At 52.9% G+C, this 18,942-nt stretch overlaps 1 protein-coding gene across 2 annotated transcripts in view; it reads left to right on the top strand.

Annotated features, from left to right (window-relative positions):
• The first annotated feature begins 8,946 nt into the window (after positions 1 to 8,946).
• The window catches only part of NCAN (neurocan), a 40,431-nt gene continuing 30,435 nt past the window's right edge, over positions 8,947 to 18,942 (top strand). Inside the window, exons 1-4 of one of the 2 annotated variants that reach the window (XM_054538763.2) lie at positions 8,996 to 9,065; positions 12,499 to 12,865; positions 13,932 to 14,011; positions 15,895 to 16,296. In XM_054538763.2, coding sequence (XP_054394738.2) covers positions 12,816 to 12,865; positions 13,932 to 14,011; positions 15,895 to 16,296 — 532 coding nt within the window. In that variant the 5' untranslated portion in view covers positions 8,996 to 9,065; positions 12,499 to 12,815. Of the gene's footprint in view, positions 9,066 to 12,498; positions 12,866 to 13,931; positions 14,012 to 15,894; positions 16,297 to 18,942 lie in introns of both variants that reach the window. The other variant, XM_024237134.3, reaches the window with a different exon arrangement.

Genomic DNA, 18,942 nt, shown 5'->3' on the forward strand with positions numbered 1-18,942 from the left:
GTCTTTCTTCCTACTCTAAGCTACTCTACCCTAACGGCTACCCTAACCTACTCTAACCTACTCTACCCTAACCACTAAATGCAGCCTGGGAATCCCTGAACTTCACTGCCTCCCGGAGGCCAAAGGCAGAGTTGTGGAAAAGGCCACTTTGCTGGGAGTATCTGAAGTCCTCATCAACCCCTTTTGTTCTTGTTGGGACAGAGGAGCCCTGGTCTCCAAGTTTGTCTTTCCCAGAAAATGCTGCTGGGACATCAAGGAAGGCTTTTTGGAGGAGGGAGCATGCGAGGTCGGGTGTTTTTTTGTTGTTTCTGTTTTGTTTCGAGACGGAGTCTCTCTTTGTTGCCCAGGCTGGAGTGCAGTGGTGTGATCTCAGCTCACTGCAACCTCTGCCTCCCAGGTTCAAGTGATTCCCCTGCCTCAGCCTCCTGAGTAGCTGTGACTACAGGTGCGCACCACTATGCCTGGTTAATTTTTGTATTTTTAGTAGAGGCGGGGTTTCACTGTCTTGGCCAGGCTGGTCTTGAACTCCTGACCTCGTGATCTGCCCACCTTGGCCTCCCAAAGTGCTGGGATTACAGATGTGAGCCACCACACCCAGGCTGTAAGGTGGGTTTTGAAGCATAAACAGGAGTTTGCCAAACATAAAGCCTCAGATACCAAGCTGAAGATTTGGTTGACTGATTCACTAGACATCTCCTGCAAGCTCTACTGTCACACTCTCATGTCCAGCCTTCTGTTGGATGATGCTGGGGACAGCAAGAGGCCTCAGCTCCAGGCCTGTCCCAGAGGAGCCCCCGATCTGGGCAAGACAGAGGTAGACATAGACACTCCTAGCCCCAAGGAAGAGATGGGGCTGGAGCAGCAGGGGCTCTACCTGGAGGAAGGGCTTCCTGGGAGAGGGGATGTTAGAACTGCACCTTAATAGGGGGTCAGGCGCCAGGAATTCACAAGGGTGAGAAAATCTGGAGTGGGGAGGGTGTCCCAGGCAGGGAGCTTAGCATAAGCAAAGGCCTAGTTGGGTGAAAGACCATGAATTTGAATAAAATATGAGGAGCCACATCCTGCTGGGCCCGGAGCAGTCACGGAAGGTGTTGGAGAAAGGGCAGGACACCATCCGTTCTGCATGAATGGAGGGTTCCAAGACAGAGCAGCCACTGGCAAGAGGCTGTTGTTCCTGGCTTTAGCTGAATGGTCTGGCAGCCAGCCCCTTTCTTCAAGGGCTGGAGGAATGGTCCTCCCGGCATCCTACTAGTCTCTGCTCAAACCCACCCCAGGCGGCAGGGGGCGGGGGGCTGGCGGGGAAACTGGGTCACCAGCAGAAGGCCTGCCTCTTCAGCCCCTGCCTGCCAGGGCTTTCCGCATTTAGACAGAGTCTGGTGCCATCCAGACCCAACTTTGCTGGTCTCAGGGCTGGGGCTGGAGGTGACAGGAAACCGTGCCCCCAACCTCACCCCCGGAAGGAAGTTAGAAAGAGCAGGGACACCGGAGAACCCAGATCTGGTTCAAATCCTGGCTGGACCACTCATTGGCTGTGTGACCTTAGAAAAGCACCTTGACTTCTCTGAGCCTCAGTTTTCTCGTCTGTGAAATGGGGGGAATTCTATTAACGGGACTGTTGGAGGACTCTGTGGGTTCTTCAGGTTGACACATAGCAACAGTAGCTGACTTTCACTGAGAGTCCACTGTGTGTCTGACTTGAAGCCACGTTTCGTCACCACCCATTGGCTTGTTAAACCTGCTGTGGCTGGTCCCTGTCATTCCCATTTTATAGCTGAGGACACATCAACTTAGCCAAGTTCCCCCAGTGAGGATATGCATGGCTCCAGGGCTCTCCACACCACTCCTGGCTTTGGCATGCGGCCTCCTTGCCCACGGGTATGAGGCCAGCCAGCTCCATACCCTCTTCCCACCTCCTCACCCCACTGGCGCCTGGGCATGAAAGAGCCTCCTGTTTCTCCAGGGAATTAGCAGCTCCAGGCTCCCAGCAGGGCAGCCAAAAGTGGTCCATTCATTCGCTTGAGTGAGGAAAGACTAAGAGCTCCCACCCCCACCCCAGGGAATGGGGCAGGGAGGGCTCTAGAAGGTCCAAAAGCAGCTCCTGTGGTTCACTTGGGGAAACTGAGGCACAGAAAAGCAAAGTCATTTGGCCAAGATCACCAAGGGGAACTGGGATGCAAACCCCAGTCTCACTCTGGAGTTCCCCTAACTGGGCTCAGGTTCAGCATTTTTCTGGGGAGAAATTGGAGGTTTACAGAGAGTCAGGGACTTGCTGCAAGTTTGGGTCAGTGGGGACTCTCTGCCTTGGTGGTGTCTGGGGAGGCAGCCCCACCCGTGCAGAAAACAGGCCCTTCTGTCCATGATTTCATCATCCTGGAATAAGGCAGGAAATGGCCCTGAGATAGCTTCAAGCCTCAGTTTCCCCACTGGGAGATGGATGTAATCTTTTCCCTAAGGTCTTAGCCTGGGGCATCTGCAAAGGAGGGTTTGATGGGATTCCCTGAGCCTGGAGACCCCCATCCGGCAGGTCTGGGTCTGATTTATCTACCGGAGCCCATCAGGACCCCTCTCCGAGGAGACAGATATTCACACAGTAGCAGCTGGGGTTATGAGTCCTGGTGCAGTGCAAGCCTGGGTCCCACTGGAGGTGACAGTGGGAGGGGTGTCTGGGTGTGAAAGGATTCAGGTGGGCATGTATGGGAGCACCAGGAGCTGCGTGTGTGTGGCCAGTTGTAACAGTGGCTGGGAGGGCTACAGATCTCGGGGTTGGTGGCATTGGTGATGTTGGTGTGAACATGGTTGTGTGCTCACTACCTGTGGGTGTGTCTGTGACTAGAAACCTGGTTGGGTGTGAGCAATGTGGGGCCAACGTGGGCTCTCTGCTGCTGGCAGGAAGGTGAAGGTGTTGTGGGTGTGAGCAGCAGTGGGTGTGTTTGCATGTGGAGGGACACTGGTGCAGCCCAGCTCATAGCTTCACCTATGGTTGTGGAGCAAGTGTGACTTGTGTGTGGCCTAGGCCAGGTATGGTTGTGTGTGGCCTGACCAGCTTGGTTGTGTATGTGATATGTGATTGGGTGTGGCCCGTTGTGGCCGTGCGTGGCTGGGTGTGGTTGTGCATGGCTGGGTGTGGTTGTGCATGGCTGGGTGTGGTTGTGTATGGCTGGATGTGGTTGTCATTGGCTGGGTGTGGTTGTGTATGGCTGGGTGTGGTTGTGCATGGCTGGGTGTGGTGTGTATGGCTGGGTGTGGTTGTGTATGGCTGGGTGTGTTTGTGCATGACCAGGTATGATTGTGTATGGCTGGGTGTCATTGTGTATGGTCAGGTTTGGTCATGCGTGGTGGGTGAGACCTGTGTGTGGCCAGGTGAGGTTGCATGTGAGCCACCTGTGCTGTTAGTGTGGCTGGGGTGTGGCTGGGGTGTGACTGTGTGTGTCAGTGGTTGTTGGTGGCATTGTGTGTGACTTACCCATGTGTCACCTTGGGCACGTTCAGAGGCACTTTGGAGGCACTGTCCACTCCTGAGACCCAGCTCTCTTGGAGGGTAGAGCCTCCCTCCCCACCTCTGCTCTGGTCTGCCAGTCCCATCCCCCACCCCTCCCCCACTGGCAGCAGCCCCTGGCCCAGGGCCCCAGTGGAGTGGGGGGGACAGAAAAGACACTCAGGGCTGGGGAGGGGTGCCCAATCCCAGCTCAGGCCTATAAATAGCTCTTTGAGCCCAGTAGATTCCCAGGCAAGGTTGCCTCATTCAAGCCCCCGGCAACAGCCCGCCCCTGGGCCCCAGGCCAGCCCCTCTAAGCTCAGCCCTGGCACCAGCGAGGGGCCGGGGGGTGGGGGCAAGGGGTGGGGAGGGTGGAGAAGCGGGGGAAGCAGAGGGATGAGGATAGGTGGGGTTGGGGCTTAGCTCTGCGCCCACAGACCTCGGCTCCCACCTGGTCTCTACTCGCTCTGTACATCCTTGGGGAGGTGATCCTAGCTCCCTAAGCCTCGGTTTCCCCAGTACCTGTAAAATAAACAGCAGTCCCCACCTGTGTGTTTACTTCCCATTTCATTCTCTGAGTAACCGGTAACGTAGGGACGTTAATTATCCCCCATTTTATTTATTTATTTATTTATTTATTTATTTATTTATGTAATTTTTTTCCCAAGATGGAGTCTCACTCAGTCACCCAGGCTGGAGTGCAGTGGTGCGATCTTGGCTCACTGCAATCTCAGTCTCCTGGGTTCAAGCGATTGTCCTACCTCAGCCTCCTGAGTAGCTGGTATTACAGGTGCGCACCACCCCACCCAGCTAATTTTGAATTTTAGTAGAGACGGGGTTTCACCATGTTGGCCAGGCTGGTCTCAAATTCTGACCTCATGATCCACCTGCCTTGGCCTCCCAAAGTGCTGGGATTACAGCCTTGAGCCACTGCGCCCACCCTCCCCCCATTTTATTTTATTCATTTTTGAAATAGGGTCTCACTGTGTCACCCAGACCAGAGTACAGTGATGCAATCTTGACTCACTGCAGCTTTAATCTCCTGGGCTCCAGCGATCCTTCCCCCTCAGCCTCCCGAGTAGCTGGGACCACAGATGTGTGCCACCATGTCCTGCTAACTTTTAAGTTATTTTTTGTAGAGATGGAGGTCTCACTGTGTTGCTCAGGCTGGTCTTGAACTCCTGGGCTCAAGTGATCCTCCTGCCTCTGACTCCTAAAGTGCTGGGATTACAGGCGTGAGCCGCCAGCACCTAGCCTATCGCCATTTCAGATGGCGAAACTGAGACACAGAAAGATGAGATGGCTCACTCAGAGTCACATCGTTACGAATGGCAGGGAGGGGGTTTGAACCCCAGACTTGTGGAGGCTGAGCTACTCGGTTCTCACGCACGTCATGCAGCTGTTCTCAGCATCTTCCCCAGTGTGAGCCACAGCCAACCCCCCAGCAAGCTCCAGCCTCACCTACTAGTCATTGTGTGCTGTTTGGGTGCTGCTGACACAGCTGTCACCTGCAGACACTCACATCAGCTGGGATCCTTGACCTCCATCTGTCCTCTGTGACACAGAGTCAAACAGTCAGTGCAGCTTCCCGCTGTATCATCTTGGACCCCAGGGCTACCCCTTGCTTACCTGGGGTCCCCCCTTATCCCTCATTCATTCCTACCCTTTCTTTGATAATTTTTTTTTTTTTTTGAGATGGAATCTTGCTCTGACACCCAGGCTGGAGTGCAGTGGCACAGTCTTGGTTCACTGCACCTTCTGCCTCCCAGGTTCAAGCGATTCTCCTGCCTCAGCCTCCCGAGTATCTGAAATTATAGGTGCACACCACCATGCCTGGCTAATTTATGTATTTTTAGTAGAGACAGGGTTTCACCATGTTGGCTGGTCTGGTCTGGTCTCAAACTCCTTACCTTAGGTGATCTGCCTGCTTCAGCCTCCCAAAGTGTTGGGATTACAGGCATGAGCCACGGTGCTTGGCCTCCTTTCTTCTTCTTTTTTCTTTTTTTGAGATAGAGTCTCACTCTGTTGCCCAGGCTGGAATGCAGTGGCCCGATTTAGGGTCACTGCAACTTGCGCCTCCAGGGTTCAAGCGATTCTCCTGCCTCAGCCTCCCGAGTAGATGGGATTACAGGCGTCCGCCACCACACCCTAATTTTGTATTTTTATTAGAGATGGGGTTTCACCATGTTGGCTAGGCTGGTCTCGAACTCCTGACCTCAAATGATCTGTCCGCCTTGGCCTCCCAAAGTGCTGGGATTACGGGTGTGAGCCACGGCACCTGGCTAAGGCCTCCTTTCTTTGATAATCTTGTGGAAGCTATCTTGTCCCTCATTTGTCTATCCTCCTACCAGATGGACACCCACCCTCAGAGATGCTCAAACACACACTCACAGATATAGGACCCAGGGTGGAGCGCTACAAGCCCATTCTCAGCACAGAAACACCACGACCATAGGAAGAAAGGCAGGGGCAAAGGCTGCCCTCTCTGGGGCACATTTCCCTCCTCATGGCTTTTTTTTTTTTTTTTTTTTGAGACAGAGTCTCACTCTGTCACCCAGGCTGGAGTGCAATGGCATGGTCTCGGCTCACTGCAACCTGCGCCTCCTGAGTTAAAGTGATTCTCCAGCCTCAGCCTCCCGAGTAGCTGGGACTACAGCCATGTGTCACCACGCCCAGCTAATTTTTGTATTTTTAGTAGAGATGGGGTTTCACTACGTTGGCCAGGCTGGTCTCGAACTCCTGACCTCGTGATCCACCCGCTTCGGCCTCCTAAAGTGCTGGGATTACAGGCGTGAGCCACTGCACCCGGGCTTTTTTTTTTTTTTTTTTTTTTTTTTGACAGAGTCTCACTCTGTTGCCAGGCTGGAGTGCAGTGGTTCGATCTCAGCTCACTGCAACCTCCGCCTCCTGGGTTCAAGCGATTCTCCTGCCTCAGCCTCCTGAGCAGCTGGGATTACAGGTGTCTGCCAACATGCCTGGCTAATTTTTGTATTTTTAATAGGGAAAGGGTTTCACCATGTTGGCCAGGCTGGTCTTAAACTCCTGACCTCAGGTGATCCACCTGCCTTGGCCTCCCAAAGTGCTGGAATTACAGGTGTGAGCCACCGAGCCCAGCCCTCATTACCGTATTTTTAATGGTGGTCAAATACACATAATATAAAACTCACCATCTTAAAATGTGTAATTCAAGGCCATGTGCGGTGGCTCACACCTGTAATCCCAGCACTTTGGGAGACCAAGGAGGACAGATCGTTTTAGGTCAGGAGTTCGAGACCAGCCTGGCCAACATGGTGAAACTCCATCTCCACTAAAAATACAAAAATTAGTCAGGCATGGTGGTGGGCACCTGTAATCCCAGCTACTCGGGAGGCTGAGACAGGAGAATCGCTTGAACCATGGGGGCAGAGGTTGCAGTGAGCCTAGATTGCACCACTGCACTCCAGCCTGGGCAACAGAGTGAGACTAAAGAATAAATAAATAAGTAAAATAAAGTGTACAATTCAATGGCGTTAAGTACATTCACGTTATTGTGCAACCGTCACCTCTGTCTAGGTCCAGAATATTTTCGTCACCCTAAAAGAAGACCTGGTCCTCATCAGCAGTCACTCCCCATTTCCCCTCCCCCAGCCCCAACATCCACTAATCTGCCTCCTGCCTCTGTGGATTTGCCTGATCTGAGAATTTCTTTTCTTTTCTTTCCTTTTTTTTTTTTTCTTTTTTTGAGACAGAGTCTTGTTGCTCAGTCTGGAGTGCAGTAGTGCAAATATGCCTCACTGCAGGCTCAACCTCCTAGGCTCAAGAGATCTTCCTGCCTCAGCCTCCTGTGTAGCTGGGACTACAGGCACACACCACCATGCCCGGACTTTTGTGTGTGTGTGTGTGTGGAGACAAAGGGGTCTCACTTTGTTGCCTAGGCTAGTCTCGAACTCCTGGCCTCAAGGGAGCCTCCCACCATAGCCTCCCAAAGTGCTGGGATCACAGGTGTGAGCCACCACACCCAATGCTACCTGGACATTTCTATAAATGGAGCCATACACTATTTGGCCTTTTGTGTCTGTCTGCTTTCACTCAGCATCATGTTTTCAAGGTTCACCCATATTGTAGCATTGATCAGTGCTTCATTCCTTTTTATGGCTAATATTCCATTGTATGAATCTAGGCTTTATTTATTTATTTTATAGATGGGGTATTGCTCTGTCACCCAGGCTGGAGTGCAGTGGCTTGAGCACAGTTCATTGCAGCCTCGACCTCCCGGGCTCAGGGGATCCTCCTGCTTCAGGCTCCCAAGTACCTGGGACTACAGGTGCAGGTCACCCTGTCCAGCTAATTTTTGTGGGTTTTTTTTGTTTGTTTTTTTTTTGTTTTGTAGAGAAGGGTTTTCGCCATGTTGCCCAGGCGGGTGTCAAACTCCTGAGCTCAGGGGATCCACCCACCTCGGCCTCCCAAAGTGCTGGGATTACAGGCGTGAGCCACCTCACCCAGCCTTGGATCTAGGCTTTAAAGATTGGGGTCTCCAGGCTGGGTGTGGTGGCTCATGCCTGTAATCCCAGCATTTTGGGACGCTGAGGCAGGCAGATCATTTGAGGTCAGGAGTTCGAGACCAGCCTGGCTGACATAGTGAAACGACATCTCTACTAAAAATACAAAAATTAGCTGGGTGTGGTGGCAGGTGCCTGTAATCCCAGCTATTTGGGAGGCTGAGGCAGGAGAATCGCTTTAACCTGGGAGGTGGAGGTTGCAGTGAGCCAAGATCGTGCCACTGTACTCCAGCCTGGGTGACAGAGTGAGACTCCGTCTAAAAAAAAAAAAAAAAAAGATTGGGGTCTCATGTCTTATGGCAGGGACATGCCTATGCCTCTGCGTAAAGCAAAATTCTTCGTGTGTCAACAGCAGTACCCAGTCCATAGCTTGTGCTCCATAAATGCTGATCAGACAAAGGTGAATGAATGAATGATACAATCTGGGTGTAGTTGCTGGAAACAGCTCGGGAGTGTCACACACCTGGGCTTCCACCCTGCGTGCCTCTTACCAGCTGTGTGAACGAGGAGTCTCCCCGTCTCGTCCGTGCCTCAGTTTCCTCTCTGTAAATGGGGTAAACCAGTAATTGTAGCCAAAACTGCTTTGAACGTGAGTCCTGGAGAATCAGGCAGGGCGAGGTTTAAATCCCAGCTCTGCCTCTGTGCGCGACCTTGGGAAGCGACTTTGCCTCCTTGGGGCTCAGTTTCCCCACCTGTAAAATGGGACGGCCTCATCCTGGGGCATAATGGGGACTTTTAACGCGGTTCCTGGGGCAAAGAGAATGGGAGGAGAGTCGGTGCCGTCTTCTCTTGGGTGCGGTGAGTGTCCAAAAAATGAGCGGGGTGGGGATTTTAGGCAGGGGAGCCCCCTCCCTCGCGCAGCCAGAGGCCTCTGGCTGGCGGGGGCGCATGCGCAGAGAGCCCTCGCGGCCCCTTTATAAGCGCTGAGGCGGCGCTGGGGCGAGCGGAGCGCAGGGCGCAGGGGCTGGACCCGGCGCGGAGCTTGCTGAGCCGGAGCGCAGCGTCCTTTGTGCCGGGCGGCCGCCCCGGGATGCGTCCGAGCTAGGAGCCAGGTGGGGGATCCGTGAGGGGGCCGTGTTGGGGGAGAAGACTTCGGGATTAGAGACAGAGCTCGGGATTAGGGAGAGGACCTGAGACCAGGGAGAAGCCCCCAGAATGGGGAGGGGGCTGAAGCGGGGGAGGGGAACCCCGGGTTGAGGAGGGAGCGCAAACTGGGAGGGGGCTTGGGAATGTCAGGTGGACACACATTTGGGGAGGAAGGTTGTCCGCGGAATCCGGAGTCAACCCCCCGGTGGGGAGGGGGCCTGGCTGAGGGTGGGTCTCAGGGTTGGGGAGGGAGCAATGGGAAACAGGGCTAGGGGAGGGGCCCCCCGAGTTTGGAGAGAAGAGGACACCCAGATGCCGAATGGGGGACTCTGGAACAGGGCACCCCCGTATCTCAGCCGAGACACCCCAGGATTTTAAGTGGGGATTCCCAATTTGCGGATGAATGGAGGATTCCGGGCCGGAATGCGGTGGGGAGGGGGCCCCCAGATCACCCTGTGCCCAATGAAAGGGTATCTGCGCTGAGAGCGAACAGCCATGGGGAAGGGGCGCCCTGCCGTCTCCCTGTCCTTTTGGGTCAGGTCCGGTCACCACGTTCTGACTCAGGGAGGAGGTCCTGGGGGTCCCCATCCCAACGTGGTTCCCCGTTATTCCCTTAGACCTTGGGTTGAGGTGTTGTCCCTTATCCCAGGGAACACACTGGGTGTCCCAGGTGAATGTTGGGTGGGGGTCCCCTAGACCCCCCAGCTATGGATCCCCAGGACCTGTGAGGGATACCAGCTCAGAGCGGGGGCTGTCCCCCAGCACCTTCACAGCCTCCCACGTCCTTACAGCATGACACAGACCCCTACCCCCACCCCCTTTAGTTCCACCTGTCCATATGGACACATGTGGAAGCCCTGGCTTGGTTTGGGGGCACAGGGGCTGGGAAGTAAGGGGCTGGGACCCCAGGCCCTGTCTGGGCAGGAGCGACCCCCATCCCTACGCGCGGGGCTTTGTTCCTCTCAGGCAGCATCAATGAGAAACAGCCAGGCCAGGGAGAGGGTTGGCTCTGGGCCCCAGCGGGGGACGTGGGGGCAGGGCAGGCAGGGAGGGGTGGGTGCACTGTGGGACCCCAGAACCCAGCCGTCGCGATGGCTGATGGACATTCTGAAATCAAAGTTCCCCCTCAAGGATATGGGGGTTTTGTGTGTGTGTCTGCCCCAGACAGGCGGGGAGGGGGAGTATGCCCAGGGGCTCTAGGGTCTCCTGTGAGTCTGATGTGACTGTGGTTGTGTCTTTGTCAGAAAACTTGTGCCGAGGGCCACATCACCATGTGGCAAAATGAGGGGTGCCCATCGGTCACCGAGGCCACATTTATCCATCTCGGTTTGTGCCAGGGGCTGGCATCGCTGTGTGAGTGAGGAGCTATGTCTGATGCTGTTCCGTTCATCAAGGGGTTTATGTGGGGGGTGCCCGAGACTGTGGGTGTGTGTCTTTGTGCAGAAGATACGCCGCCTGTCTTGTAAGTGCCCATATTGTCTCTCTTTGTTAATGTCACTGTGAATCTGTGTGACTGTGTGTTTCCCTGGGGTCTGTGTCTGGGGTGCGTGGCTGTGTGTGTCCCGCTTGTGTATCTGGAGGGGCCAAGGGTTGTTTCCATGCGGTTGGCAGTGTGCACCCTGGGCATGGGGGTGTGGGACGTGGTCTGTGTTCAGAGTTGGGGCGCTAACAGGGAAAGCTTGAGCAGGGGTTGAAATCCCCATGGGGAAGCCTGGGATGATGACTGAGCCCATCTCCCTTTCTCCTCCACGGAGTTCCACATTCACACCCATGCACACTAATACACCCTGACTCTCAGGTCAGAAACACACACATGTGCGCACAGCCCTCTGCTGAGGGTCGCTCAGACTCACACACATCCACAGATCACACTAGGTCCCATGTGCTCCACCCGGTGCACGGAGCTGCTGCAGGCTCACACACACAACATGCACACACCACATGGCACAACCGCCTGCACACCCTTGCCAGGACACAACACCCCGGACACACACCCAGTCACAAACACTCACAAATGCCCATTGGCAAACTCACCTTCACTCAGTGCTAATGGAGACTTGAGGTGGGGGTGAAGTGAAGGAGGGGACACACACACTTACACACACACACACTCTCACACACACACACACACACATTCACATGGATCCGAGCTGCCCCTCCTCCAGCACCCCGCAGGCCCCTGCTTGCATATGCATGAGGCTTGTACATTATTCATGAGGGCACGGGCCCCAGACAGCTGTGTAAATGCTCATCTCTGGCCGCCCTGGGGAGGAGGTATTTTAAGAGAAGGGTGTGGGTGTGTGAGGGTGCGAGTGGAAGGGAGTGGGAGGGTGTGTGTGGGGAGTGTGCACCTGAAACTGTGTCTGTCACCATGTTGGGCAACCTCAGTATATTTTTAGTGTATACATGAGGCTTTGTGTCTAAAGAGCTGTTTTTAAATTTAACATTTCTAGGACTTTGCAAGTCTTAGGTCATTTCATCCTCACAGTAGCTGTAGGCGGTACTTGCTGGATAATCTCCATTTTACAGGTGGGGAAACTGAGGCACAAAGAGATTGAAGCAGCTTGTCCCAGATTAGAGGCAGGGCTATCTGGATGTAGTCTGACCTCTTAATGGGGTGTGTGTGTGTGTGTGTGTGTGTATGTGTGTGAGAGAGAGAAACAGAGAGAATTATCTGGCCTTGTCCCCTCGTAAGGCCCTGCTGGGGGCAGGTGCAACCCGGAGTCCTGTCTCTCTCTAATACCTGACCAGGCCTGGAACAGCCATGAGGGGACCCCACACTTGCTCAGGGTTCCAAGGGGAAGAAATGAGAACAGCCTGAAATGAAGGCAGAGGTTGCTGAGGTTTGGTAGTTGGGAGCACTGGTCCAGGGTCTGGCCTTGACCTCTACCCTGCTGTGCAGCCTAAGGCGAACCTCTAGCCCACTCTGGTCCCTGAGGCATCGTGTTAGCAAGCAGGAGGCAGGGGAGGACCAGGTGGGCTTTGCCGCTGCGTTGCCGCCTGAGAGTTCAGCACCACGGACAGGTCCCAGGCCGGCCTCCCAGCAGGGGACTCTGGGAGCTGGGAAGGAGAACTGGGGAAAGGGACAGCTGTCACATACAGCCTCCCCTTCTGGACTCTGTTCACACCCCTTCCTCAGGGATAATTTCTTATAGGGGCGGGGAGCAAGGAATGGGTTTGCAGATGATGTTCTAATTTTCCATCTGCGCCCACCTCCTGAGCCCTGGTGACCGGGGTTCGCAGGAGTGGGAGGTTTTGGGGAGGGACCACCTCCCCAGGATTCCTAGTCTCTGGAAGAATGTGAAGTCAGGAAATGCACTGCTGTGTCCCAACGACTGGCATGGGCTTTGCTCACAGTAGGCGCTTAATAATTGTCCACTTTATCCCTATGGGTCCTAGCCCCTATAGGGAAATGGACCCACAACTGAAGATTCTCTGTGGGCCTAAGAAGCATCTTTGTTGAGCTGTGTGAAGTCAGGAGGAGGATGGGTGGGCAGGGGTGAGCCCCTTCCTCCAGCTTGGAGTTGGCGGCTCCTCCAAAATCCCAGAAACCAAGAATAGAATCTTGGTGACAACCAAATCCTGGAATTGAAGCTGCGAATCGTGTCAGCCAGCAAACCCAGATTAAAGGATGGCTTAGAGGCCAGCCTGCTGCCTGGACTGGGGATGCTGGGAGGACTGGGACAGACTGCTGCCCTCTAGGAGCCACCAGTCTGATGGAGGAGGCTGACTTGAAAAATGGTATTTCCGTCTTGGCTGTGTTAAGGTCAGTAATAATAATAGCAGCAGCTAAAATGTACCCCTTACTGCATGAGGCAGTTCTAAGCATTTTATATATATTGACTCATCCATTCCTTTCAACCACCTGATGTTATCCCCATCTGACCCACAAAGAAAGTAAGGCACAGAGAAGGTAAGCAACTTGCCCAAGATCACTCAAAAGGAACAGTGAGCCAATTCCAGATTTGATTCACTACAGCACCCAGGCTTCTGACCACAGACTTCATTGCTTGGATTGTTTTCTGTTGCTGTGTTGTGTTGTGTTTTGTTTTCAGTCTCACGCCATCACCCAGGCTGGAGTGTGGTGGTGGAATCATAGCTCACTGCAGCCTTGAACTCCTGGGCTCAAGCAATCCTCCCACCTCAGCCTCCTGAGTAGCTGGGACCGCAGGTGTGCGCCACCAAGCCCAGCTAATTTTTTTTTTTTTTTTTGAGAGGAGTCTCACTCTGTCGCCCAGGTTGGAGTGCAGTGGCGCGATCTTGGCTCACTGCAACCTCCGCCTCGTGGGTTCAAGTAATTCTCCTGCCTCATCCTCCTGAGTAGCTGGGATTACAGGCGCCCACCACCGCGCCCAGCTAATTTTTGTATTTTTAGTAGAGACGGGGTTTCACCATGTTGGTCAGGCTGGTCTCGAACCCCTGACCTCGTGATCCACCCTCCTCGGCCTCCCAAAGTGCTAGAATTACAGGTGTGAGCCACCATGCCTGGCTGCTAATTTTTTTTAATAGAGGTAAGATCTCACTATGTTGCCCAGGCTGGTCTCAAGCTTCTGGCCTCAAGCAATCCTTCCACCTCAGCCTCCCAAAGTGCTGGGACTGTAGGCATGATCCACCGCGTCCAGCCACTGCTTGGATTCTGAGGTCAAGTGGCCCTGGGTTCGAATTCTGGCTCAGCCCTTTGCCAGCTCCTTCTGTGACCTATAATAACACACTGGTCTCTCTGAGCCCTGGTTTCCTGATCTGTAGAGTGGGGGAGTTTGGTCCTGCAATGCTGAATATCTGGGAGGGTTGGGCTGTGGCTCACTCCTCCCTCCCTCTCCATTTTGTTCCAGATCCAGGATGGGGGCCACGTTTGTCTGGGCCTTGGGCCTTTTGATGCTGCAGATGCTGCTGTTTGTGGCTGGGGAACAGGGTGAGTTGGTTTGTGGAGAGGGAGAGATTGGGGTCTGGGGGATGGACAAGATGGGGCAGCTTTTGAATTCCAGAGCCTTCTCCTGCTGGTCTCCTGGCATGGGCTAGAGAATAAAATGAGAATAGATTTTAAAAGGTCTTTGAACAGTCAAAAGCGAACAAGATACCTAAGAGGTTATTTTTAGTCATTGTCAGCAGAAGCTGGAGATTCCCGCCTCTCATCGTTTTGCTCAGATGAACTGGAGAGAAAGAAAGAAATGAGAATAGTGCAGAGATTGATTAGTGATGTCTGCCAAGGGTGGAGCGATGGAAATAAAGGTCTGTGTCCCTCTACTGGTGGTCAAGAGCCCAGGTTTTAGAAATCCCTCACAGATTTGGTCTGTGACCTTAGGCAAGTATAATTATTTCTCTGAACTTCAGTTTCCTCAACTCCCCCCAAAGAGAATGAGACTTTGCTACTCTGCAGATGGTTATGAAAATCAAATGAGCTGATTGCTATAAAGTGCCTGTTATAAAGACGGTACTCCACAAACACCATTTCCTTTTCATTAGCTGTCTCTTGCTTTACCTTTCAGAAAAACTGGGGCTCAGGGAAGGAAAATGCCTCTCCCGGGGCCATACAGTGAGTCAGTGGCACCGGAGTGAAATCCCTGTCCTTATAAAAATAAAGTGAGGGGCTAGGCACAGTGGTTTATGCCTATAATTCTAGCACTTTGGGAGGCTGAGGCAGGCAGGTCACTTGAGGTCAGGGGTTCCAGGCTAGCCTGCCTAACATGGTGAAACTCTGTCTCTACAGAAAATACAAAAATTAGCCAGGTGTGGTGGCACATGCCTGTAATCCCATCTTCTCGGGAGGCTGAGGCATGAGAATCGCTTGAACCTGGGAGGCAAAGGTTGCAGTGAGCCAAGATCATGCCACTCCACTCCAGCCTGGGTGACAGAGTCACACTCAAAAAAATAATAATAAGGCTGGGTGTGGTGGCTCAGCCCTATAATCCCAGAACTGTGGGAGGCCAAGGTAGGTGGATCAGTTGAGGTCAGGAATTGGAGGCCAGCCTGGCCAACACGGTGAAACCCATCTCTACTAAAAATGCAAAAATTAGCCAGGTGTGGTGGCACGCACCTGTAATCCCACCTACTGGGGAGGCTGAGGCAGGAGAATTGCTTGAACTTAGGAGGCAGAGGTTGCAGTGAGCTGAGATCATGCCACTGCACTCCAGCCTGGGAGATGGAGCGAGACTCCATTTCAAAAGTATAAATAAATAAAATAATAATAATAATAAGGGGCTGGGCACAGTGGCTCATACCTATAATCCCAGCACTTTCCGGAGGCTGAGGTGAGAGGATTGCTTGAGCCTAGGAGCTTGAGGCTGCAGTGAATCATGATCGTGTCACTGCATTCTACCCTGGGCGATAGAGTGAGACTCAATCTCTAAAAATAGTGTTGTTTTGTTTTTTGAGATGGAGTTTCGCTCTTGTTGCCCAGGCTGGAGTGCAATGGTGCGACCTTGGCTCACCGCAACCTCTGCCTCCTGGGTTCAAGCGATTCTCCTGCCTCAGCCTCCCGAGTAGCTGGAATTACAGGCATGTGCCACCACACCCAGCTAATTTTGTATTTTTAGTAAAGACAGGGTTTCTCCATGTTGGTCAGGCTGGTTTCAAATTCCTGACCTCAGGTGATTTGCCCGCCTCGGTCTCTCAGAGTGCTGGGATTACAGGCATGAGCTATCGCGTCTAGCCACTGCTTGGATTCTGAGGTCAAGTGGCCTTAGCTTCAAATTCTGGCTCAGCCCTTTTTAAAATTTTTTTTAAAAGAGGGAAATAGTAGTCCCTGCTTGGTTCTTGCCTCTGAATCAGGCCCTCTTTCCACCTTCTCCAACCCAGGCACACAGGATATCGCCGATGCCAGCGAAAGGGGGCTCCACATGCAGAAGCTGGGGTCTGGGTCAGTACGGGCTGCGCTGGCGGAGCTGGTGGCCCTGCCCTGTCTCTTTACCCTGCAGCCACGGCCAAGCGCAGCCCAAGATGCCCCTCGGATAAAGTGGACCAAGGTGCGGACTGCGTCGGGCCAGCGACAGGACTTGCCCATCCTGGTGGCCAAGGACAACGTCGTGAGGGTGGCCAAAAGCTGGCAGGGACGAGTGTCACTGCCTTCCTACCCCCGGCGCCGAGCCAACGCCACACTACTCCTGGGGCCACTCAGGGCCAGCGACTCTGGGCTGTACCGCTGCCAGGTGGTGAGGGGCATCGAGGATGAGCAGGACCTGGTGCCCTTGGAGGTGACAGGTCAGTTGGGGGCAAAGGAGGGGCCGGGGGCCTGGGAGAGGGAGGGCTGAGCCTGGAGCCCACCCACTGAATGTCACCTTAGAAATCACTCCCTGAGACCTGGCCTGGTGTCTCATGCCTGTAATCCCAGCACTTTGGCAGGCCAAGGCAGGTGGATTGCTTGAGCACAGGAGTTCGAGACCAGCCTGGGTAACATGGTGAAACCTCGTCTCCACAGAAAATACAAAAATTAGCCGGGCATGGTGGCATATGCCTGTAGTCCAGCTACTTGGGAGGCATAGGTGGGAGGATCATTTGAGATCGGGAGGTTGAGGCTACTCCACTCCAGCCTGGATGACAGAGGGAGACTCTGTCACAAAAAAAAAAAAAAAGGAAAGAAATCACTCTCTGAACAGGGATTCCCTTTCAATTCTTCTGATAAAGTCATAAAGTCTTTATGGTGCCTATAATCTGAGTACTTTGGGAGGCCGAGGCGTGTGGATCAGTTGAGGTCAGGAGTTTGAGACCAGCGTGGCCAACATGGTGAAACCTCGTCTTTAAAAAAAAAAAAAAAAAAAAATTAGCCAGGCATGGTGATGCATGCCTGTGATCCCAGCTACTTGGGAGGCTGAGGCAGGAGAACTGCTTGAACCCAGGAGGCGGAGGTTGCAGTGAGCTGAGATCGAGCCACTGCACTCCAGCCTGGGCCACACAGCGAGACTCTGCCTCAAAAGAAAAAAAAAGTCTGTATCGGTATGGGTACTATCTTGTCTTTAACACCTCTCTTTTTTAGCTGTGAGAGAGGAGTCTCCAGCTCAGACTTCTGGGGGCCACAATATCTAGGCAGGATTTTTGTTTGTTTGTTTTGAGATGGAGTCTCACTCTTGTTGCCCAGGCTGGAGTGCAGTGGTGCTATCTAAGCTCACTGCATCCTCCGTCTAGGCAGGATTTTGCTTGGAGTCAATTTTATGGTTATCTGATTTTATGTAAGACAAAGGATACTGGCTTTCTATTTAAAATAGAAATAAAAAATTCCTTGTAAAATAAGCTTAAGTTTTTTTCTAAGTGAGGCAATTTTTAAAAAGTAAGCTAATTAAAAATGTATATTAAATATTAAGCAGGAACAATTCTTAAATACCTGTTTAACCAATTCTTTTTTTTTTTTTTTTTTTTGAGATGGAGTCTCGCTCTGTCGCCCAGGCTGGAGTGCAGTGGCACGATCTCAGCTTATTGCCAGCTCCGTCTCCCGGGTTCACACCATTCTCCTGCCTCAGCCTCCTGAGTAGCTGGGACTACAGGCGCCCGCCACAGCGCCTGGCTAATTTTTTGTATTTTTAGTAGAGACGGGGTTTCACCGTGTTAGCCAGGATGGTCTCGATCTCCTGACCTCGTGATCTGCCCACCTTGGCCTCCCAAAGTGCTGAGATTACCAGGCGTGAGCCACTGCGCTGGGCAACCAATTCCTTTATTAAATTCTTCTTGTTGAGCTGCGTGTGGTAGTGCACACCTGTAGTTTCAGCACTTTGGGAGGCTGAAGAGGAAGGGTCGCTTGAGCCAGGAATTCAAGACCAGCCTGGGCAACATAGCAAGACCCTGTCTCTATTAAAAAAAACAAACAAACAAACAAAAAACGGGGATGGGGGCCCAGTGGCTCATGTCTGTAATCCCAGCACCTTGGGAGACCAAGGCAGGAGAATCACTTAAGCTCAGGAGTTTGAGATCAGGCTGGGCAACACAGTGAGACCTTGTCTATACAAAATTCCAAATTCCAAAACATTAGCCAGGCATGGTGGTGTGTTCCTGTAGTCTTAGCTACTCAGGAGGCTGAGGTGGGAGGATTGCTTGAGTCCCAAGAGATCGAGGCTGCAGGGAGCCCTGATCATGCCACTGCACTCCAGCCTGGGCAACAGAGCAAGACCCTGTCTCAAAAATAATAATAATATGGCTGGGTGCGGTGGCTCACGCCTGTAATCCTAGCATTTTGGGAGGTCGAGGCGGGTGGATCATGAGGTCAGTAGTTCGAGACCAGCCTGGCCAAGATGGTGAAACCCCTTCTCTACTAAAAATACAAAAATTAGCCGGGCATGGTGGCACATTCCTGTAACCCCAGCTACTTGAGAGGCTGAGGCAGGAGAATCGCTTGAACCCAGGAGGTGGAGGTTGAGGTGAGCCGAGATCGCGCTATTGCACTCCAGCCTGGGCAACAAGAGCGAAACTCCGTCTTAAAAAAAATAATAATAATAATACAACTAAATAAGCCAGATGTGGTGGCTCACACCTCTAATCTCAGCATTTTGAAAGACTAAGGCAGGACGATTGCTTGAGCCCAGGAGTTCAAGACCAGCCTGAGCAAGATGGTGAGACCCCGTCTCTACAAAATTTTAAAAAATATATTAGCAGGGCATGCTAGTGTGCGCCTGTAGTCTCAGCTCGTCAGGAGGCTGAGGTGGGAGGATCACTTGAGCCTGGAAGGTTGGAAGCTGCAGTGAGCTGAGATCACACCACTGCACTTCAGCCTGGGTGACAGAGGCAGACCCTGACTCAAATAAATAAATAAATAAATGGTCAAAAACTAAAAATAAAGAACAGGGTTTGGCACACAGTAGATGCTCAATAAATGACTCAGTGAATGGATTATTGTACAGCAAACATCCTGTGGACTCCTGC

This window comes from Pongo abelii, chromosome 20 (genome assembly GCF_028885655.2).
Source record: "Pongo abelii isolate AG06213 chromosome 20, NHGRI_mPonAbe1-v2.0_pri, whole genome shotgun sequence".
Classification (NCBI taxonomy): Eukaryota; Metazoa; Chordata; class Mammalia; order Primates; family Hominidae; genus Pongo; species Pongo abelii.